At 35.7% G+C, this 25,241-nt stretch overlaps 1 protein-coding gene across 1 annotated transcript; it reads right to left on the bottom strand.

Annotated features, from left to right (window-relative positions):
* Positions 1–1,212: 1,212 nt before the first annotated feature.
* LOC131968010 (guanine nucleotide-binding protein G(q) subunit alpha-like) lies at positions 1,213–25,241 on the bottom strand (the record flags this gene model as incomplete). The annotated part of the gene is made up of 6 exons (XM_059328754.1): positions 1,213–2,873; positions 4,190–4,343; positions 5,428–5,557; positions 12,429–12,557; positions 22,909–23,063; positions 25,029–25,241. Coding segments are annotated over 6 exons (972 nt in total), but the record flags the coding sequence as incomplete, so codon positions are not given.

Genomic DNA, 25,241 nt, shown 5'->3' with positions numbered 1-25,241 from the left:
AAACGAATATACACAAACAAACAAACGTTTGCAGACTTCAGAGTGCGTTTTCTTGTGAAAGGTTCGTAGCCCCGCCCCTTCCTTCCTCTCACCACCACTCGACAGCAAGCAATCTTTATATAAACAAAGTGACTATACAGTAAAAAAAAACAAAAAATAAAACAATAGTAAACAGAAGCACATCCTGACGTGATGTCATCATCAGGGAGTGTGTCTGATTGGACGGCTGAGTGACGTAAAACTGCAAAAAAAAAGGTGTTTAAAAACCAGATCAAACAGTAAATCTGAGGGAAATGATCTTGCTGCATGGACAGATAATTTACCTTGACAAGATTTATTAAATTAAGATTATTAAATCTAGAAATAAGCATGTTGAACGCTTAAAATTATTAGAAATCAACTCTTAAAACAAGATAAATTAAAGCTGCCAGCAGTGATGAATTGGCCCGAGCAGAGTAACCTGACAATTATTTGATTATCAAAATAGTTAATTTAATAATCGATTATTGTTCGATTAATCAAATTATTGTTGCAGCTCTACTTTTTTTAGCATATTGGCCAAAAAAACGACAAAGAAAACTGTAGTAAATGTGGACTAGTGTCATCAACAAAAAGTAGTGTTCTCTCATTCAATTACATTCATTTACTTCTGAATCACCTCCTAAACTAAAAACCAAATGATTACAATAAGCAGTGAAGTATACACATTTTAAAAAGGTATAGTATGCAGGATTTTCCTTAATAAAAAATAAAAAAAATAGACTGTAGACTCATTCAAAAGTAATCAGGGTTTAATTTCCTTTAATAAACTCGTTGTGCAAATTTGTTTTCTTTCTTTTTCATCGACTCAAATATTTTTTTTTAAAGAAAACAGAAAAATATATTTAAAAAAAACAAAGTTTCTGACTTCCTGCTGTGAAAGTTTTAAGTCTTTTCATATGACCTCAGAGCTTTTATTTTGGTAGATAAAGATAAACTAAAGCTGCAAAAGCAGTGATGAACTGGCCCGAGCAAAGTGACCTGACAATTATTTGTTTCTTATTAAGATTTAAAAAACTTTAGATTTAGAAGTGTTAGACAATTTATCTGGTTTTAAGAGTTAATTTCTTATTTTAAGTGTTCAACATGCTTATTTCTAGATTTAATAATCTTAATTTAATAAATCTTGTCAAGGTAAATTATCTGTCCATGCAGCAAGATCATTTCCCTCAGATTTACTGTTTTTATCTAGTTTTTTAGACCTTTTTTTTTGCAGTGTGCAGATGTGACGTCGTTGGGCGTGTTTAATTTACAGCTTTTATTTTGTTAAATAAGCTACTTGCAGCCCGAAGCTGCAGATAAACACTGATGACATCACGCTCCCCTCCACATCTGCTTCTTCCACCAATCAGAGCAGCTGTGAGTCAAAGCAGGATCCTCTCACCTGCTACTAGTGTTTTAATAATAATAATAAAAATAATAAAAGGTGTGTGAGGGTGAATCAGTGGAGCCAGATGTGTGAAGATCACATGTTAGATCGTCCTTGTGAGTCCAAACAGAAAACATCTGGAGGAGGGAAGCCATGTGATTAACTTAAACATTAAAAAAACAAATCACAGAAACCTTTAAAGGATACTTATGTCAAGTAAATTTGTGGTTGCTTCTCTTGTTTCGTTAGAGTTTTTGTAGATTTTCTCACCACTTCTTCTCACCGCTCCGTTTAGCCGTTATTCGTTAAATAGAAGTTAGACGTAGCAACAAATTCATCATCTATCATTAAAAACATTTAAAAAACCTTTAGCAATGAACAGATTTTTGATTAGCTATGGGGTTTTTTGCTGCCCTCTCGTGCTTTTTGTCTTAAGTGTGTTTTAACATAATGCATTTTTTTTTTTACTTCATAATATAATATTTCTAGGGTTGTTGTTTTTTTTTTTGCGATTGCGATGCTCACACTGGTGGGTACATTCATAGTTGTAGCGAGATGGAGACAGAATCCTCGGCTGCGTGTCCTCGTGTCCCGGTGTCCCGGTGTTTCGTGTCCTCACAAGTCGCTCTAGTCCCCGAAGAATTGGTCGCCGGTTTCAGGCTTCAGGAGATAAAATCAGCTTCCTTCAAACAGCGACCGGAGCTCAGAAAAGGACACGACGAGGATCTGATCTCTCACCGCTGAGGGGAGACTCTGGAGGGCCAGGAGGGTTTTTTTTGATGCCGCTATTCACCAAAACACAGCTCCTCGCTAGTCAATGCTGCCCCGAACACACACACACACACACGTACCACACACACACACACACACACACAGAAAAACAGCAAAGTCCCCTTCAGTCACTGTACAGTCCTACGTGAGGAAGGTTTTGTGAGGCGTGGAGCAGCTCGGGGCGCAGCGGGGACTCTGACACGACAAGCTGCCAAGCGACGAGGAAGAGGGCGAGCTTCGGTGAAAGAGGAAGGGGCGACGTGGTGCAGGAGGGTTTGATTTGTGGCGGGAAAATAAAAAGGAAGGGTCCTGTCGGTGTGTGTGTGCATGTGCATGTGTGTCTATGTGCTGCATGTGAACTTGAGCGCACACAAACGTCCAAACGAAGAGGTGAGGTGTACATTTGTGCAATGGGGGGCCGTAGGGGGGGTTGGGAGGGCCGACGGGGGGGAGGAGGAGGAGGAGGAGGAGGAGGAGGTGTGCGTTGGTGCAGCGTGGCCCCTCTACACCAGATTGTACTCCTTGAGGTTGAGCTGTAGGATGGTGTCTTTGACAGCTGCAAACACAAAGCGGATGTTCTCAGTGTCCGTGGCACAAGTGAAGTGAGAGTAGATGATCTTGTCGCTGTCGGGGTTTAAGTCCACAAACATCTTCAGGATGAACTCCCGCGCTGCCTGTGCATCCCTCTGGGGACCTGAGACACACACACACACACACACACACACACACACAGAGAAACTTTTATTATAGTGTTAAAGTTATTGAGTGTGCAGCAAGGTTATAATAGTTTTGTTTTTTCCATTAGTTTTAGTTTTACTTTCGTTGTGATTTTTTGTTTTCAAATTCACTTAGTTTTAATGATTTTTTTAGAGTGAGTTTGCTAGTTTTAATTAGTTTTTATTTTTGGGAAAATGCTTAGTTTTAGTGTTAGTTTTTATTAGTTGTAGCTTTTTAGTAATGGGGTATTTGTTTGGTGCCAGATTCAATAAGGTCACAATACACTCATTGTATGTTTTCCCTTTCTTTCTACTGATATCCACGCTCTGTGCACGTTGATAAAGTTCTTACCTGGACATGTTTGCAGTGTGTGTTTTGGTTTTACATATATATATATATATATATATATGTATAAAATCGCCGATGATGATGTTGCACGATTTGCGCTGTTTATATACAGAAGAAATGAAGCTGTTATGCGTGTGGCTGCCAGCAGCATGAACCTTGTTTAGCCTATAGCTAGCGCCATTGTACTCTGTGCTAAGCTAATGATAGCTCGCATTTTACTGCCGTTTGGTTCCCTGAACTATTAGTGTTATTATTTGGATACTGGTGACTGCCTGCCTTGCAGTATTTCCACATGCATATGTGATTTAAATGTAGCTTGGACTGTACGGGCTGAAATATGTGCCACCAGAAACTGAATTTGAATTATTTATATTTGAATTTGTTGCTTAACTTGAATAATTGCATCAAAAAACTGAATTTGAATCACATGATTTGAATTTGTATTGTTCAATTTGAATCTTGCATTGAAAAAGTAATTTAAAATTGCATTAGAATTAGTTTGGAGCTGAACATTCAGTTCTCACAATTCAAATTCAGTTCGCAAAATGCATTTTCAATTTTCTGTGATGAACATCCGGGTAGTTTTTTAGGCAGAGCAATCGAGCACAGATACACAGAGTGTCACTTCGGCCAATCAGCACCTCCGTTTTCTGCGCTCGATTGCTCTGGCCTCAACTACCCGGATGATCGTCGCAGAAAATTGAAATTGCATTTTGCGAACTGAATTTGAATTGTGAGAACTGAATGTTCAGTTCCAAAATAATAAATTAAATTTCAAATTACAATTCAGATTCAGTTTTTCAATACAATGATTCAAATTGAAATATAAATAATTCAAATTCAGTTTCTGGTGCCACATATTTCAGCCCATAGGACTGTTGTTACATCCCTATATATGCAGATTTTCCTTTGTTCATATTTGAGATTATTATTTCTATTTCTTACCATCAAACTCTGGGAAATAGTCGACCAAGTGTGAGTAGGAGATCTTCTCCTCTAGCAGGTCCTTCTTGTTGAGGAAGAGGATGACGGAGGAGTTCTGGAACCAGGGGTAGGTGATGATCGTCCTGAACAGAGCTTTACTCTCCTCCATACGGTTCTGGACAAAAAGATAAAAGAGTCATGTTGGGCAAACTTACTGATTATATGGGTGAACGGCAAAAAAGGTGTTTAGTCTAAAAACCAGATAAAACACTAAATCATGTAGAACTTCAAACAACAAAAATATCTGATAAGAGTTTAATTTAAGAGCTGATATCTAGACATTTAACATGGTTTTATTCATAATGATTTCGGTTATTATCAAGAATGTTTCTATGACTGGAGATGTAGAAATGACTAGAAAAGACACAAATTGACCAAAAAAACCCACAAATTGACCAAAAAAAGACACAAAATGATCAAAAAAGACACAAATTTACCAAAAATATATGTAAAAATGACACAAATTGACCAAAAAAGACACAAAATTACCCCCCAAAAAACATAAAATGACCATTAAAGACACAAAATGAACAAAATAAGACGTGAAGTGACCAAAAAAAGACACAAAATTACCAAAAATACATGTAAAAATGACCACTAAAAAGACACAAACTGACCAAAAAAAGACATAATGACTATTAAAGACACAGAATGACCAAAAAAGATGTGAAATGACCAAAAAATACACAAGTTGACCAAACAAAGACACAAATTGACCAAAAAAGACACAAAATTACCAAAAAAAGATGTAAAAATTACCATTTAAAAGACATGAAATTACCAAAAAAGACACATAATGACCATTAAAAAGACACAAACTGACCAAAAAAGACGTGAAATGACCAAAAAAGACACAAACTGACCAAAAATATTTGTAAAAATGACACAAATTGACCAAAAAAGACACAAAATTACCCAAAAAAAACCCATAAAATGACCATTAAAGACACAAAATGAACAAAAAAGACGTGAAATTACCAAAAAAAGACACAAAATTACCAAAAATAGATGTAAAAATTACCACTAAAAAGACACAACGATGAAAATAATTTATCTTGTTTTCAGAGTTAGTTTCTTATTTTAAGTGTTCAACATGCTTTAGTGTTTTTATCTGGTTTTTAAACACCTTTTTTACAGTGTGTGAAGCTACAACATCATATATATGTTTTAATGATTCCTGTGTTGGTGCGTCCTCTGACCTCGTTGTCGGACTCCACCAGGACCTGGTCGTACTCGCTCAGCGCCACCAGAAACATGATGGAGGTGACGTTCTCGAAGCAGTGGATCCACTTCCTCCTCTCTGACCTCTGACCTCCCACATCCACCATCCTGACGGCAGGATGAAGACGAGGAGGAGGAGGAGAACAGGTGAAGAATCAAGAAGAGAAAATATAAATTAGTGTACATCTCTTGGTGACCTAGTTCAATGATTTACTGTATTAAAATGCACTTTGTTTTTGTTTTTTTCCTCTAAAGGAGGTTTGAATCCATCAAGATAATTAAGTTACAAATACTGAATATTAAATTAAGACCTGCTACTTTGTACAAAAACCTGCATATAACAGAGGAACTGGTTTGTTTTTATCTCTTTTTTAATCCTTTGATGCACAACATATAAACACCTTTTAATACATAACATGGGTCAAAAATAACCTGCATTCATCCCCCATGTTATTTCATGCTGGCTGTTTGTTTGAATATCTTTTTTTTATTCAAACAGATCATTTTATACATTTTGCCTTTCATACTTTATGAAGAAAAATAGTTTTTGTATTATTACATCAAGTTTACACACATGGGTCAAAAATGACCTTGTGCATTAGAAGAGTAGTGATAAAAAAGGGGGTTTAGCTAAGTATTTAGCTTAGCAAGCTACTCAGCTAAATACTTAGCCAAGAAGTTAGCCAAGTAGTTAGCTTAACAAGCTACTTCGACAAAAAATGGATATGGGTCATTTTTGACCTATGTTGTGCATTAGAAGAGTAGTGATACAAAAAGTGATTCACTAAATTAACAGTTTGAGTATATGTGTAACTATGTTTGTCTTATTTTGAAGGTTTAACTTTAAAAGAGTTGTTAGAACCACCAGATTACTTTGGAAAATCACATATTTTAACATTTGAGACTTATTAGAGCCACCAAATAATAATTTACATTGGAAAAACACCAATTTAACAAACTAGGATAGTTAATATTTGTGTCTTCTTTGTCAGGTTTTAAATTGGTGACAACATATAAACACCTTCTAATGACCAACATGGGTCAGAAATCACCTTCTGCATTAGAAGAGTAGTGATAAAAAAAGGGGGTTTAGCGAAGTATTTAGCTTAGCACGCTGCTTAGCTAAATACTTAGCCAAGAAGTTAGCTAAGTGGTTAGCTTAGCAAGCTACTTAGCTAAATACTTAGCCAAGAAGTTAGCTAAGTAGTTAGCTTAGCAAGCTACTTAGCTAAAAAATTGAGTTGTGACACAAAAAGGGATTTTATTCAAAAAGTAAGAAATGAAAACAAAAAATTAGGATGTATGATGATCAAAAACAAGTTATTTGAGGAAAACCTGGAATACTGAATGATGAAATTAATTTATTGTAAAGAATATAGAACATAAAAACTCATACATATCGGGTCACTTTAGAGCATGTTGTGCATCAAAGGGTTAAACATTTTCAGAACATGACCCAAATAAAGATATATAGTCTCTCACTCTGGGACAGAGTAACGCAGATTTTTACTATTAAAAAAGAAGTAAAGACTATTTTGATGTCCTATTAACTTCATTTTAGGCAAAAAACAACACCTGATGGATTCAAAACCTTAAGAAGAGGAATTAATCAGATTCACAAGTTCTTCTCATGTGTTTTAAATGGTGCAGATCAGATTTCTATATTTGGCAACAAAACCAACTAAACAGACAAAGTGTGAATGTGCTTGTGTCAGTAGGTGAGTCATGCATGAGAGGAAAGCTTCCCGTTCAGACGGTCCAGGATCGGTTCAGAACCAACACCACTCAGTTCAGGAAACTGTTTCTTTCACTGTTTAAAGTCTAAAGTCCATGACGTCTGAGCAGACGCAGCTCCAAAAAGAGGAAAAAAAATGCTCTGGACAAGGAAATAATAAGGCCTTATAATAAAATCTAGTCTGTGTTATTCATGGTGTAATTATGAAAACCTTAAGAGATCATTTGAACACAGTTTAAGCCATCATTTAACCCTCGTTAGTCCCCTGGTAGACTATATAAGGACCCCATGACCTCAGAGTGGTTTTAGGACATGTAGAAAAAATAATTAACAACTTTTAAAGGCTTTAAGAGCTGATATCTAGACATTTAACATGGTTTTATTGATAATAACCATAATCATTATGAATAAAAATGTTAAATGTCTAGATATCATCTCTTAAATTAAACTCTTATCAGCTATTTTTGATGTTATCATTATATTTGTCCAAACAAATGAACCTTTAGTTGAACCAGACATTAAAATAAACAAGAAATTAAAGGAAAAAATGGTGGTTTAATCTTTTATTCCCATGACTTTATATAATATACCCAAAGCTTCTTAGTAAAAATGATGTGACAAAATTCAAAGAATTTTCTTCGACTTATGACATTTTCTAAGAATTTTCCTTGAAAGTTAAAACTAGATTCTGGTTCAGATAAAACATATTCACAAAGCATCTCAGTGTTTCTCCTAAAATGGGGAAAATATCCGTAGAAATCTGCAGAACAACCCCTCAGAACAGTTACATGTGGCTCGAATTTGGGTTTTGTAGCAAATATGAAAGCCTTGGAAATAAATAAAACAACAGATTTTCTAGAAATGCATATTCTTGAAAGAACTATTCAGTTTCTTAAAGTGAGTGGCGTTCATGTGTTTGTGTTTCTGCTCTACGGTGAAAGTAAAGAACACATTAACATGTTAAATCTCTCTACCAGCAGCTTTCTCTACCTGCCCTGGTTGTGTGTCTGTGATAAAACACCACACAAACAGTTTGTGAAGCTCTGAAATGCACTCGGAGAAGACAAACGGGGAAATGAAGGACAAAAAATGAGACGACGGAGACAAAAAGATGAAGAGGACGGACAGAAACAGGGAAACCTGTGATGACGAGTCTGTTCACAGGAAGGACGACTCGTATCCAAGTGAGACGCTACAAGCTGAAGAAACTGCATCACAACAAGTATGATTTATATATTTACTATTACTTTATTACTTACTAGGAGACAAACTAATACAGCTGACCAATAGGGTTGCACATCTCTGTGATAAACGATACGATTAAAAACAATACTTTTATTCTGTTTTATTTGATTCTACAGTTCATATTTGTTGTGTAGATATTTTATAGTGTCACTCACAAGTTTTATATTTTATTTATCTTCTGATTTGTAGTTAAAAATCGGTTTTATTGTTGGTCTGAACAACAAAAAGGAAAACTGTTTACACTCCACCTCCTAACCCTCCAAAACTTTGTTGTGTATCATTCGTTCTTTCCATTTTCAATTGGCAATCAAAAATCAAATAATGAAAAATTCACTGGTTATTTTGTTATTGGTTTTCTATTATAACACAAAAAACGAAAAATTCATATTTCAATCTCAGATCAAAAATACGAAATGGAAAAAAGGGCATATAATAAAAAAAACTAACAAAATAACCAGTCAATTTTTCATTATTTGATATTTGATTGCCAATTGAAAATGGAAAGAACGAATGATACACTGGTTCGCATTACATCATCACCATCCAAATAGAAATAAAATAAGTGTCTTTAAATTCCTTTAGAGGTTTTAAACTAGGTTGGCTCCAGATTTTGTTCCTTTCCTTAATAATAATAATTTATTTTATAAATAAAAAATACCATAATTAACTTAAAAAGAGTTTACATATATATAGAGACAAACTAATACAGCTGACTAAGCAAAATAATTGGCACGAAAACTTCTGCACCTGGGAACAGGCTGGTAAACACTGAAGCCATTTAAAGTGGCTTATCCTGTTTCTTTTCTCCTTTTAGCAGCTCAGGTTAGGTTGCAGAAATTATAATAGTTTGGGATTTTTCATTAGTTTTAGTTTTAATTTCGTTGCCAAATTTTGTTTTGTCTCATTAAATTCCTCAGCAAGACTTCTCCAAAATGTGGCTGTGACTGGAAACAGAAATGTGAAAAAGTAGCTAATCTCAAAAAGATTTTTTTTTTTTTAGTTTAAACCCATTTAACAATTCTAATCTGTTAATAGTTTGTCCTTTATTGCATTTAACTTGTTCTTACCATATTTCCTGAACAATTTAAAGTCACAATTTTGATTTATGTTATGGAGATGCAAACAAAAAAGGCAAATTTATATATTTTTATTGATTTATTATTGATTTATTCTCATGTCAATTAAAAACAAATCAGAAAAATAATTTGTTGTTAAACAGCACTATTAATGTCACAATTTTGATAAACGTTTCACAAATTTGTGTCTGTAAGCAGAAAATGTGTCTAGTATTTTTTTTATTTTAAAATAAGAAATATTATAAACATAAATACCATGAAGATCCAATGTAATATTTATGTCACATCACAGATCTTTGACATTTAGGGGTAGGATTTTTGGGTTAAAACAAGTTGACATATTGTAATGATCGCCTTCTGAGTACTGTCTCTTTAAATTAATTTTGTTTCTTTTGGTTACCGCGGTAACGTGAGGTCAGAGTTGAGGCTGACTGTACTTTTTCCCTCCTCCGTAACCATCTTTACATAGTTTTTCTTTTTTTTTTTTACCTTCAAGTCTGGCATATATATATATATATATATATATATATATATATATATAAATGGTTTTTGAGCTTCCCATGCAGAAAACAAACGTAAAGTGATGGTAAAGACTTTGTTTTCTGTTCTTATTACAACTTTAACGACCCGTGGAGATCTCTAGAATATGTTCTAGTGATATTTAAGTGTTGCAATGTCTCCAGCACCATTCATGGAGAGCGATCCTGTCTGAAATCGTGACTGATGGATGTTTGAATCCTCAGAAGGTTTCATCTTCTCCTTGATGAGGTCACACGTCACTCGTCAGGGAGTTTTAGGTCCCAGTTTCATTAAAAGTCTTCATTTGTGACAAACGATTCAGTAAAAAATCTTTCCGGTCAAGAACCTTTGATGTAATGCCGTTATATGATATAAACGGCATCAGTGGGGCTTTAATGCATAACTTCCTGTACTGTGTTTCACCTCTGGGTGCTCAGGTGAAGCCTCCAGAACCAGCTGCTCTCTGAAAAACCTGCAGAAATCTAATATAACAGACGATGCAACGCTGCCCCCTGGTGGTGGCCCAGTCCACTGTGGTCCACAGAGACCCAGGGCCAATATAGGCCCTGCAGGACCTGCTGCCCAAAATAACATTCCTCCACCGCGGAGAGGACGACCTCGTTTCTTCTGCCAGCCGGAGAGGAAAGGAGGAGAGGAGGAGGAGGAGGAGGAAGAGAGGAGGTGACCCATTTACAGAGACCGGGCACCAGAATGTAGGACTTTGTGTTCATCGGGGGGCTCGTGTTATGTTCTGTTGGTGGCACGAGGTAAAAGAAAGTGTAGGACGAGGATGAAGAGACTGTAAAATAATGATTTTAATTTCTAGGATTAGAGGGAAGGGTTAGAGTAGGGCTGCACCATTAGGGCCAAATATTATAATCACCATTATTAATCACGATTATTTATCATGTTAGGGAAAAAAATGTCTGTATTTTTATTGCACTACTTTTAAACAAACAATAGCAACAGTTTTTAGTGTCTGGTGCTTGTTGTAAACAAACAGAGATCGCTAAGCTAACACCTCCTGCAGCAGCAGCACATACACACTGTACTGCTCCAGAGCTAACTGTTAGCCTGTTAGCACCTACACACTGTACTGCTACAGAGCTGACTGTTAGCCTGTTAGCACATACACACTGTACTGCTACAGAGCTAACTGTTAGCCTGTTAGCACATACACACTGTACTGCTACAGAGCTAACTGTTAGCCTGTTAGCACATACACGCTGTACTGCTACAGAGCTAACTGTTAGCCTGTTAGCACATACACACTGTACTGATACAGAGCTAACTGTTAGCCTGTTAGCACATACACACTGTACTGCTACAGAGCTAACTGTTAGCCTGTTAGCACATACACACTGTACTGCTACAGAGCTAACTGTTAGCCTGTTAGCACATACACACTGTACTGCTACAGAGCTAACTGTTAGCCTGTTAGCACATACACACTGTACTGCTACGGAGCTAACTGTTAGCCTGTTAGCACATACACACTGTACTGCTACAGAGCTAACTGTTAGCCTGTTAGCAATTTGCAGACTGGACGCTAAGGGGTTAACATCCCCTCTGGCTCTGCAGCTGGGAGAGACTGCTGCAGGAGGACTGTGCCGCTTCAACTTGTTCAACTCTTCTCCTTTTTTTGTGTTTTTTTGTCTTTTTATGTCTTTTTTGGTCATTTTACGTCATTTGTTTCTTTTTTTGTGTCAAAAAAGACAAAAAAATACCCACCAAAAAAAGACCTATAGCTATTGCTCTGCCTATCTGCTTAATGTTTATTTATGAAAGTCCATGGTTAAAATTATTCTTGAGTATGCAGGAACATAACCATAACTCTGAGGTTTATAACAAACCAAACCGTTTGAAAATCGGTTTAAAATGAATCAATCTGTGGCTATTTAAATGCTACGTGCACCGTAAACTGATGTTATGAGTGGGCGGGGCTGCCTGTGGCAAGATGGCCGCCGTATAGGGACGCTGGTGACTCCGCCTCGAGCCATCTACCCTTTCTCATAGATATCTATGGTGTTGAGTACTACATCACATCCTGCTTAGCGTTCTATCCAATCAGAAACCAGGTTTTTTTTCAGGGGAGAAAAAACTGCCCCGCCCCCTGGTGGTTGGAGGACTACTGGTGTAGAAAGTGTTGATTAGATATGCAGGAGAGACGTAGTTTAATTTAATCGTGGCGGCCAAAAAATTTGATTAATTGTGCAGCCCTGTGGTTAAAAGAGGAGTAAAAATAGGATGCAGGCACTTGAGTTAAAAGCATGAATTAAAAGTTATTTCCGTTAAATGGGAGGACGAAAAAACAACATGGTTTTTGTGGCGTTTTGGGATAAAAAAAGACATCAGATGACGTATGAGGATGAAGGAGTACGGAGCCAAACGGGCCTCGTTCTACCTGAAAATGATGCTTGACAGGTCGAAGGGGTACTCTATGATTCCTGTGGTGGGGATGCGAACCCTGAGCACATCCTGCTGAGTGGGAAGATAGCCGGAATCTGCAATACGATCCAGATCGGAAAGATAACTACAGACAGGCCAGTCGAGGGAAAGAGAGAGAGAGAGAGAGGAAAAAAAGACAGAAAAACAGTTATATAAAGCGTGACAGGCTGTTACAGCAACCCCCCCTCTGCTGCCCCCCCCCGCCATTCCAGGAAGTGGACCAGTCCTGTTGAGGAAGCTTCAGAGAAAAGAGACATCAGAGAGAGAAAGAGTGTTAGTCAGAGTCACTGCTGCTGCTCCGATCTGTCCACAAACAACGTTTATCTGATTCATTCTGGAGATTTAGCTGCTAAACTTTGAGTTTATGTCTCTGATTGATCACTAGGCCTGTCACAATAATCACAATATAACTTATAAACTTTTTATCAAACACGCAGGGTTTTCCTTGCCGTTGTAAGTTGTCTGTAGTGTTTTTTTATAGTTGCTAAGCTGAATTCTGTCATTTCCAGTTGTACTGCTACAAAATTAAAGGTTTTTACAGGGTGTAACGTCCGCAAACGTAATAAAAATCTGCAGCTTTTAATGCAATAATCCCACAAGCGTAATACATTTTCCACAAACATAATAGCTGCTGCTGCCTGCTACAAACGTAACACAAATGTCATAACAATTACGTTTGCAGGCGTTACACATGATGTTGTAAAAACAGCCATTATAAGTTGTCTGTAGTGCTTTTTAATGTTTTTTTTTTACAGTTGCTAAGCAGAATTCTGTCATTTTCAGTCACTCTGCTTCTGTCTTACATGCACTAAATTAAAGGTTTTTAAAGGGCGTATTTGCATTATTATGCCCTTATATTATCATTAGTGCCATTATAACATAATAACATAATATATTATATGTCTTGTAATCTATACTGCCCATACAACTGTGTTTTAACTGTCCTCTATCTTATTTCTTTCTTTTTCTCTTCTGTAAAGCACTTTGTGATTTTATCTGTAAAAAGTGCTCTATAAATAAACCACGCAAAGGGTAAAACTATTTTAAACAACACTCTCCGTCCATAAACCAGCATCTGATTCTGGAGATTAAGCTGCTAAACTTTGAGTTTACTTCTCTAATTGACCACTAGGCCTGTCACAATAATCACAATATAACTTATAAACTTTTTATCAAACACGATGTTGTAAAAACAGCCATTGTAAGTTGGCCGTAGTGCTTTTTAATGTTTTTTTTTATAGTTGCTAAGCAGAATTCTGTTATTTCCAGTCGCTCTGCTTCCGTCTTACATGCACAAAATTAAAGGTTTTTAAAGGGCGTATTTGCATTATTATGCCCTTATATTATCATTAGTGCCATTATAACATAATAACATAATATATTATATGTCTTGTAATCTATACTGCCCATACAACTGTGTTTTAACTGTGTTTTAAATGTCTTGTGTTCCTCTATCTTATTTCTTTGTTTTTATCTTCTGTAAAGCACTTTGTGATTTTATCTGTAAAAAGTGCCGTAAAAATAAACTACGCAAAGGGTAAAACAATTTTAACTTTGAGTTGACTTCTCTAATTGACCACTAGGCCTGTCACAATAATTACAATATCCACTTATAAACTTTTTTATCAAACATGATGTTGTAAAAACAGCCACTATAAGTTGTCTGTAGTGTTTTTTTTTATAGTTGCTAAGCAGAATTCTGTCATTTCCAGTCACTCTGCTTCTGTTTTACATGCACTAAATTAAAGGTTTTTAAAGGGCGTATTTGCATTATTATGCCATTATCAAGGTTATAATAGTTTGGGATTTTTCATTAGTTTTAGTTTTAATTTCGTTGTCAATTTTGTTTCAAATTCAGTTAGTTTTAGTTTAGTTTTTATTAGTTTTAGTAGAATTAAATTAAATTAAAATTAAAGATAAAATTTTGCCTATATTTCCTATATTTACCATGTGTTCCTGCATGTTCACTAACGAATTCTGTCATTTCCAGTCGCTCTGCTTCTGTCATACATGCACAAAATTAAAAGATTTTAAAGGGCGTATTTGCATTATTATGCCATTATATTATCATTAGTGCCATTATATCATAATAACATAATATATTACATGTCTTGTAATCTATACTGCCCATACAACTGTGTTTTAAATGTGTCTTATTTCTTTGTTTTTATCTTCTGTAAAGCACTTTGTGATTTTATCTGCTCTATAAATAAACTACGCAAAGGGTAAAACTATTTTAATTTTAAACAACACTCTCCGTCCATAAACCAGCATCTGATTCTGGAGATTAAGCTGCTAACTGATTTGAGTTGACTTCTCTAATTGACCACTAGGCCTATCACAATAATCACAATATCCACTTATTGAGCGCAGCAAAACTTTTTTTTATTATCAAACATGATGTTGTAAAAACAGCCACTATAAGTTGTCCGTAGTGGGTTTTTTTTACAGTTTAAGCTGAATACTGTAATTTCCAGTTGTACTGCTGCTGTTTTACATGCACAATATTAAAAGGTTTTTACAGGGTGTAACGCCCACAAACATAATAAAAATCTGCAGCTTTTAATGCAATAATCCCACAAACGTAATAAATTTTCCATAAACGTAGCAGCCGCTGCTTCCTGCTACAGATGTAACACGAGATTTACCACAAATGTCATAACAATTATGTTTGCAGGGACTTATTATGTTTGCAGGCGTTACACATGATGTTGTAATAACAGCAGGGTTTTTATAGTAACCCTATAAAAATAGTTTCACAGTTTAAGCTGAATTCTGTCATTTCCAGTCGCTCTGCTTCTGTCTTACATGCACAAAATTAAAGGTTTTTAAAGGGTCTATTTGCATTATTATGGCATTATATTATCATTAGTGCCATTATATCATAATGACATGTTAAAATATATGTCTTGTAATTTATTTTGCCCTACAAAGTCTAACTGCAGTAATTACACAAAGGGTAAAACTGAGAAAAACTGCTTTAAAGTTTTTTTAACGCGCTTTAACTGGCCAGACAAATGTGTTATAGGTAGGTTAGTGATATGACACTTATTTCTACATGTATTGATGATGTCATTTTTATGCTTAAAAATCATGATGTTTATTTGATCTTTGACCCCAAAAACATAGTTACTACACTTTTGCTGTAAAAGGTTCTAATAGTGATGATAAACAGAGAGCAGTAACTATAATGTTGTTGTCTTCTTTCAGCTTTTATATTTAGTTTTCAGTGAATAAACATTTTAAATTGATTTTGTTATAAATGTATTTAAAAGTGTTTAACAACTCTATTCAAAGATTTGCGTATTTTAGACTTAATATTATTAAGTAATGTTATATTTTAGTCTTAATATCATTTTATCTCACTTTTTTACAATAATTGCCCTTTCAAATAAACTCATAATTTCTATTATTTTCATGTTTAAATTAGTATATATATCCAAAGCAGACTGTGGTAAGTGCAATTACTGCTTGGTTTCGAGTTGGATTTTGTGTTTTTTATACAATTATTTCTCTGAAATAAAGCAAAATTGAAGTTGAAATCTTGAAAGATAAGACAAGATAAAACAGACATCAAGGAGTTCATTTTTAGTTATAACTCAATTTCGACCCAAAATGTAGTTACTGAAAACTGAATTAGGTAAGAAAGCTTTTAGTTACGCCCCTTTATCATGGAACAATGTGCAAAAGGAATTGAAACATTTTATTGACCAAACAACTAATCGATTAATCGTTTAAATAATCAACAGATTAATCGAGAATGAAAATAATCGTTAGTTGCAGCCCTACTCTGAAATAAAGCAAAATCTAAATCTAAAATTTTGTCACAAGATAAAACAGACATCAAGGAGTTCATTTTTTAGTTTTAGTAACTGTATTTCAACCAAAAATGTAGATACTGCAATTAGAATAGTGATTATGTTTTGGACAATATATCTATATTCTCCTACAGAATCTGGTTATTATCATGACAGGCCTATTGATAACAGTTTGTGGAGTTTGTGGTTTATATTGGAGACAGAGAAGAAGCAGCAGTGACTCCAGCAGATCTAATAAAGAAGGCTCTGACAGGTGTGATATCAAAGAGAACAGGAAGCTAAAAGGTTTGTCAGGAAGACTTTTTAATCTAAATTTCAGCTCTTCTGTGTTCCAGTTTGAGCCCGATTGTTTCCCTGATTGTCTAAGAACTTCCTGGAGAATCTCTGACATCACTAAACATCACGAGTCCTTCTTCTTCTGGTGTTTAATGCTCCCCAACACGCTACGGTGCAGCTCGTCTGCCTTCAGGTTGATCCTGGAGCCAGAAACATTTAGAAACACAAACCACTGACGTCTGATCAGTTTGTGGCCCTCAGGGGCCTTTCATCTAAACATGACATCATCTTTAGTTTCTGGGTCTGTTCAGGTAAAGCAGCATGAGTTTCACCACAGTGATGAGAGTTTCTGCAGGTTTATAATTGTGCTGACAGGCGACTAAACAGGTGACCCATTTAGTCATTTTTGGGGCATTTTTTAATCAAGTGCAATTCTATGGAGGTAGATTTGTGCCAAAATGTTCAGACAAAATTATTTAAAAAAGACAAAATTATTTAAAAAAGATACAAAATTACCCAAAAAAGACACAAAACTATTTAAAAAAAGACAATTTCTTTTTAAAAAGACACAAAATTACCAAAAAAAAATACAAAATGACTGAAAAAACACTAAATTACTTAAAAAAGACACAAAATGACAAAAAAATACACAGAATTACCAAAAAAGACACAAATTAAAAAAGACACAAAAATTATTAAAAAAAGACAAAAAATGATTTTAAAAAAAGACAAAAAATGATTTTAAAAAAAGACATTTTTTTAAAAAGACAAAAAATTACATTACATTACATTACATGTCATTTAGCAGACGCTTTTGTCCAAAGCGACTTACAATAAGTGCATTCAACCTGAAGGTACTAGACATAGACCATAGGAATCGAGTAAGTACATAACTTTAAGAGCTAACTGTCATTGCTAAGGAGTGCTATATGTTAAAGAAGAAAAGAAGAGAAAAGAAGAAGAAATTTTTTTTTTTTTTTTTTTTTTTAATATATATATATCTGTTAGGTGACCATGACTTAACCGAGGTATTGTTGGAAGAGATAGGTCTTCAGCCTGCGGCGGAAGATGTACAGGCTGTCTGAGGTCCTGATGTCGGTGGGGAGCTCGTTCCACCATTTGGGAGCCAAGACAGAGAAAAGTCTGGAAGAGGTTTTGAGGCGAGTTGACCCACGCAAGGTGGGAGTCGCTAGCTGTTTGGCTGATGCAGAGCGGAGAGGACGGGCAGGGGTGTAGAGTTTGACAAGGTCCTGGATGTAAGTAGGACCTGAACCGTTAGCAGCAGAGTACGCCAGAGCTAGAGTCTTGAAGCGTATCAGCCACTGGTAGCCAGTGCAGAGAGCGGAGGAGGGATGTTGTGTGTGAAAATTTGGGAAGATTGAAGACCAATCGAGCAGCTGCATTCTGGATGAGTTGTAGAGGTCGGATGGCTTTGGCAGGCAGACCTGCCATGAGGGAGTTGCAGTAGTCCAGGCGTGAGATGACCAGTGCCTGGACCAGGACCTGAGCTGCCTTCTGGGTGAGAAACGGGCGGATTCTCCTGATGTTATGCAGCAAGAATCTGCAAGATCTGGTGGTGGCGGTGATGTTTGTTGAGAGGGACAGTTGGTTGTCAAGAGTTACGCCAAGGTTTTTGGCGGTTTCTGTGGAGGCAACCACTGTGTCCTGGACAGTGATGTGGAAGTCAGTGGTGGGGGAGCCTTTCCCTGGGAGGTAAAGTAGCTCAGTCTTTCCCAGGTTGAGTTTGAGGTGGTGCGAGGACATCCACTGGGAGATGTCGGCCAGACATGCAGAGATACGTGCTGCTGCACGTGTTTCAGACTGGGGAAATGAGAAGATTAGCTGGGTGTCGTCGGCATAGCTATGATAGGAGAAGCCATGCGAGTGGATGAGGGAGCCAAGGGAGTTGGTGTAAATCGAGAAGAGGAGCGGACCAAGGACCGAGCCTTGAGGGACCCCGGTGGTGAGTAGACAGGGTTCTGAAACAGAACCCCTCCAAGTTACACGGAAGGTGCGGTCCTTGAGATAGGATTTGAAATTGCCAAAAAAAGATTTTCAAAAAATACCCAAAAAAGACAAAATTATTTTTAAAAAAAGACAAAAAATTATTTAAAAAAAGACACTTTTTTTAAAAAAAGACACTTTTTTTAAAAAAAGACACAAAATTACCAAAAAAAGATACAAATGACTGAAAAAACACTAAATGACTTAAAAAAAGACACAAAATTACCAAAAAATACACAGAAAGACAAAAAGTATTTAAAAAAAGACTAATAAAAAAATATTAATGAAAATATAAAATACAAAATTTAAACAAAAAAAAAAAATAAAGACAAAATTCAAAACTTGCAATCAAATTATTTGTGTAATTGCAAAATAAATCTGTCTTTAAGTATTTGAATAACTGTTGTTTTGTTTGTTTGCAAGTTTTGAATTTTGTCTTTGACTTTATTTTGTTTTGCTTAAATTTTGTATTTGATATTTTGATTAATATTTTTGTTTGAATTTGAAGAAGTGTTGTTTGAACATTTTGGCACAAATCGACCTCCATATAATTCACACAGAGACAAAAAACGAGCCCCGGTTGATGTAATGTGTTAATAATCTTAATAATCTGTGCCAGACATCAGTGGCTTGTGTCCTGTGCAGCCCTGCAGCCTCGGCGGTACCTGAAGATGACGTTCTCCAGGTCAAAGGGGTACTCTATAATACCCGTGGTGGGAACACGGACCCTCAGCACATCCTGCTGGGTGGGAACGTATCCCTCCGCGGTCACACGGTCTATATCGCTAAGGTAACTGGAGATATACATGAACAGTGTGGAGAACACTGGAATCAACACAGATTCAATCATTTACTCACTCATACTCATGCAGAAACAAATAAACAGCTTACATATTTAGATTAACATAGCATAGAGCAGGGGTGGGCAACTGGAGGCCCGGGGGCCACATACGGCCCTCAGCCTCACTTGAAGTGGCCCTCAGTACAACTACATGCATTTGAGCATGAAATCTTAAAAGTGCAGAGTAAAAATGCACAAAATTACTTCTTGTAATTAATGTTTTATCTGCTGTTCTTTCACTGGAAAAATAAAAGAAATCAGTTTTTTATTTGCTTCAAACCTTTTGTATTCCTAATTATGCTGTTCTACATGCATTTGAGTTGGAAATATGTTAAGTTACTGCACTGTAAACAAATAGACAGAAAATGACCAAAAAAGACAGAAAATGACCAAAAAAAGACAGAAAATGACCAAAAAGACAAAAACACGCCAAAAAATCCCCCCAATGTTACCCTATGGAGAGGCTAGAGTGATGACATCATCAAAAAAGACACAAAATGACCAAAAAAGACAAAATGACCAAAAAAAAAAGACACAAAATTAACAAAAAAGACACAAAAAGACCAAAAAATCCCCCCAATGGAGAGTGATGACATCATCAAAAAAAGGCACGAAATGACCAAAAAAGACAAAATGACCAAAAAAAGACACAAAATGAACACAAAAAAAGACAGAAAATGACCAAAAAGACAAAAACATGGTAAAAAATCCCCCCAATGTTACCCTATGGAGAGGCTAGAGTGATGACATCATCAAAAAAGACACAAAATGACCAAAAACATGAAATCTTAAAAGTGCAGTGTAAAAATGCACAAAATTTGCTTCAAACCTTTTGTATTCCTATTTATACTGTTAAACATGCATTTGAGCATGAAATATGTTAAGTTTAAAAAAGACACAAAATTACCAAAAAAAGATACAAAATTATTAAAAAAGACAAAATTATTTTAAAAATACATTTAAAATAAAATAAGACACAAAATGACCAATAAAAGATGCAAAATGACCCAAAAAAGACACAAAATTATTTAAAAAAGACATTTAAAAAAAAAAAAAGACACAAAATTACCAAAAGAAGACACAAAATGACCCAAAAAAGACACAAAATTATTTAAAAAAGACATTTAAAAAAAAAAAAAGACACAAAATTACCAAAAGAAGACACAAAATGACCAAAAAAAGATACAAAATGACTGAAAAAACACTAAATTACTTTAAAAAAGACACAAAATGACATGCATTTGAGCATGAAATATGTATATTACTGCACTGTAAACATATTTAAAATGTCAGTTTCATCATATCTGGTTAGGGGCCGCTCCTATATGTGGCCCTGTGGTAGTAGATAATGAAACATTGTGGCCCCTGCAGCACTAGTGGCCCCTCCCTGCTGGAGATATTCCACCTGATGAGGCTGACTGACTGAAGCAGCATTAACAGGCTGTAATGCAGCGAGTCGCCACCAGGGGGCACTAGAAACAAGTCAGGGGCCTCTGGACATTTAAACCTTTTAGTCTCATATTATTATTATAATGTAATTATGACAAACACACACACACACACAACAACAACAACAACAACAAGAGGAGGCCGACACATTTGTCTATAAACAACAAGCTGCAGATGTGTACAGACTTTTCTTTTTAATTTGGCTTTTACCATTTTTAGAGATTTTTCTGCTCATGCACCTTAGTGTTATAACATATTCTCTTTTATTTTCATTTATATATATATATATATATATATATATATAAATATAAATCATGCTCTACTTCTTAATAATGTGTTTATTGTTTTAATCTTTCTATCTAGCTTTTTTTTTTTTACTTTTTATTATTATTATTATTTACTTTTATTTTATTTTATCTTACCTTACTTTTTTAATATTTATTTTATCTAATTAATTTCTAAGCTGCCTCCAGTATTTCCTCACTGCTCCAAGTTGAGATGGAGGTTCCTCAGTTTGTGTTTTCTTGTTTTTATGATTTGTTATTATTATTATTATTATTATTATTATGACTTTCTCCTTTTTTATGTGAAGCACTTTGTGTTACATCTCTTTTGTATGAAAAGTGCTCTACAAATAAAGTCTGACTTGATACACCTTGGCAACCTTTTTTATTTATTTTTTAATCTGATGTTATCTCTTCTGCCATCACATAATAAACTTAAAGCTCAACATTTACATTAAATTGTGAATAATAAGAGGCTTTACTCTCTTTTAGCCCATTGAGAATAAACACTACTAAATAATTATATAACAATAATCTCATACTGTACATAAACACTCATGGTGGAAAATAACCAACAATTACAAGCCAATTAGAGATCATTAGTCCTGTGTATTATATATTTGTTGTGTGGGATTATTAAATTGTGCAACAGGTAATTATACACACAACACACACACACACACACACACACTCATTCACAGAGAATCACACACATCAGTCTGGGAATTGAGACATCATTTGTTATTATTATTATTATTAATATTATTATTATTATTAGGAACCATTTACTCTCATTTACTGTTTTAATTTTGCATTTGAAAATATTCCCATTTGCATATTCAGAGTTTTCCTATGAAAATGTTAATAGCTGCACAGAAATGATCCTATAGGATACAGGTCTCAAACTGGCGGCCCGCGGGCCAATTGTGGCCCTCGTGATGATATTTTGTGGCCCCCACCTTGATATGAAAGTTTAATGTGAGTTTTATATGAATGGCACTTTACTGTGTTGTGTGTGGAAGGTCCCTTTAATTACTTTTTTTGGTCATTTTGTGTCTTTTGGTAATTCTGTGTATTTTTGGTCATTTTGTTTCTTTTTTTAAGTAATTTCGTTTTTTTCTGTCATTTTGTGTCTTTTTTGGTAAGTTTGTCTTTTTTTATTTTATGTCTTTTTTAATAATTTTGTGTCTTTTTAAAGTAATTTTGTGTCTTTTTAAAGTAATTTAGTGTTTTTTCAGTAATTTTGTCTATTTTTGTAATTTTGTCTTTTTTAAGTAATTTCGTTTTTTTTGTAATTTTGTGTCTTTTTTTGTAATTTTGTGTCTTTTTAAAGTAATTTTGTGATTTTTTTAAAGTAATTTTGTGTCTTTTTTGTCATTGTGTCTTTTTTTTGTAATTTTGTGTCTTTTTAAAGTAATTTTGTGTCTTTTTTTGTAATTTTGTCTTTTTAAAGTAATTTCGTGTCTTTTCTGGTCATTTTGACACTGCCTCCAGCAGCCCCCAGGTAATTTCAGTTTGAGTCCCCTGCTTTAGGAGAATAATTCAGCGTTGTATTAAGAATTAATAGTTATGTTAATAACACTGATAATCTGTTTCAGTTCCTAAACCAGCATCACAAACATACACACAAACATTACACAACTCACTCACACATGGTGTCACAGTCACAACAGATACCATAGTTAACCCCAGACAGACACCATATATTATTATTATTATTATTATTATAGCTAATATCTACACAGAGAAGACAGAGAGACGTACTATTTGGTGGAGTCGGACAGCTGGTACTCCCTGCGGCGGTCGTAGGCCTCCTGGATGCCGGGGTCGGCCCACAGACTCTTGATGGCGGCGATGTACGGGTAGTCGAAGCCGTTGATCTTCTCGATGTCCACCTCCTTCACCAGCATGGCGTTGGACTGGAAACAGAAAAAAAAGGTGAGAGAAATCTAGATTAATGACGAACGGACTGGGAGCAAACAAATAGAAAGAGCAAAAAAAGCACCCAGATTTATGAAGATGTTGCTTAATATATGTGAGATATCTGTAGGTAACTTTCTCCACTGCCAGTTTAGACCAAACAGCTCAACCTTTACTAACTAAAGAGCCTTCGCCCCGAGCACTGGTCCCTACAGATATTGCTGTATGGGACCAGTGCTTGGGGCGATTGCCCCGAGGCCCTAACTAGAACGTTTCCTCTGGGGAAATTCTGAAAGGGCCACGGGGGCTACTGCCGGTGTGTGTACACTATGATGAGATTATTCAGAGATTTCAAATTATGCCCTTTAACCTCAAAATGTGTGTGTGTGTGTGTGTGTGTGTGTGTGCGAAACATGTATCTGGAGGAGTGTGCGCGCTTACCCGCGCATTTGTGTGTGTGTAGCGAAAATCACATAAAGTTACCTGTGTGTGTCCGCGCGCGTGTGTGTATGCATGTGTGAGGAGTGTGCGTGCTTACGCGCATGTGTGTGTGTGTGTGTGTGTATCTGTGTGTGTGTGTATCTGTGTGTGTGTGTATCTGTGTGTGTGTGTGTGTGTGTGTGTGTGTGTATCTGTGTGTGTGTGTATCTGTGTGTGTGTGTATCTGTGTGTGTGTGTGTGTATGCATGTGTGAGGAGTGTGCGCGCTTACGTGCGTGTGTGTGTGTGTGTGTATCTGTAACTGTAATCACATCAAAGATCAAAGGCAATCAGATCAAAGCAATCAACAGAATTAACTGCCACCTGTTCCAGCACAGTGACAGCAGAGGTGGACAGACTGGAATTTTTGGCAAAACCATAATACCTATCATTGATCCGATGCGATTGCCCCGTGGCCCTAACTATATAAACTTTTATTGAACGTGACATGTTTGCGATATGACTGTACTGTGGTTTCATAATGTAGACCAGTGATTCTGCCTCTAGTGAAGGAGTTTGGTGGGTTTCTGTCCTACTGAGTGGTGGACTACATTCACCTGTGTCCCAGGTGTAAACCAGCCCTCAATTAGAAGTTCACAATAAAAGCCCAGCAGAGCTCTGAGGACTGGAGTTAAGAACCGCTGAGGCACTAAATAATAGACTAGAAAAGTCATTTTAGTGTGTTAAGAGCACGTCTTTATGCAAATATTAAACCTGGAGACTGTGGTCTCTAGTCTGGTTCTGATAGTCCACATAGCAGTTTAGGTTTCACTGTTCAGTGGAGAAGAAAGCAAATTCAGTTATTTCAACTTTAATATAATCAGGAGAGATTGCAGAAGGAATGACTGGAAGGACCTTGTTATTGATCTACGTAGATTAGGACTGCACAATTAATCACATTTTAATCGTGAATAATGCCCTGCAGTGCATACTTTGTTTTTAATATTTGATCGTTTTAAGAGAAGATTATTAAATAAAATATTGAAATATAAATGAGACGTTTTTAACATCTTATTTGTGGTAAATTTGTTAAGTGAATCAATAGATTAATCCAATTAATTGAGAAAATAATCAATAGATGAATCAATAACAAAATAATCGTTAGGTGCAGCCCTAGTCTGAAACAATATTTTCTTTTTTCTTTACCTGATTTATTAAAAACATTATTAAAAACCTTTTTATCTTTATCTTATCTTACTTTATTTTTTATCTAATTAATTTCTAAGCTGCCTCCAGTGTTTCCTCACTGCTCCATGTTGAGATGGAGCTTCCTCAGTTTTGTTTTTAATAGAATGGTGGAATGGGTGTTTGCTTGTTTCTATGTTTCGTTATATTTTTATTATTATTATTGTTATTTTCTCCTTTTTCATGTAAAGCGCTTTGTGTTGCATCTCTCTTGTATGAAACATGCTCTACAAATAAAGTCTGATTGATTGAACTGAGGTGGTTTTTAAAGGTCTGTAGATGAACTTAGCCTGGACTGACCCGGTTCTGTTCGAACTTGTAGGGGATCTTGAGGGTCTCGGTGGCGCGGATCATGGCCTGCATGGAGGTGAAGATGTTCTGGTAGACGAGGCGGATGAAGCCTCTCTTATCTTCATCTGAGTATCCGGCTCCATGGATGATCCTCATCTGCTTGATGAAGGTGCTCTTCCCACTTTCTCCCGTTCCTGAACACGACCAGAACACAGAGACACA

This window comes from Centropristis striata, unplaced genomic scaffold (genome assembly GCF_030273125.1).
Source record: "Centropristis striata isolate RG_2023a ecotype Rhode Island unplaced genomic scaffold, C.striata_1.0 Scaffold_29, whole genome shotgun sequence".
NCBI lineage: Eukaryota > Metazoa > Chordata > Actinopteri > Perciformes > Serranidae > Centropristis > Centropristis striata.
Note: the sequence above shows the minus strand (reverse complement) of the source record. Positions and strands in the feature narration are given on the sequence as shown.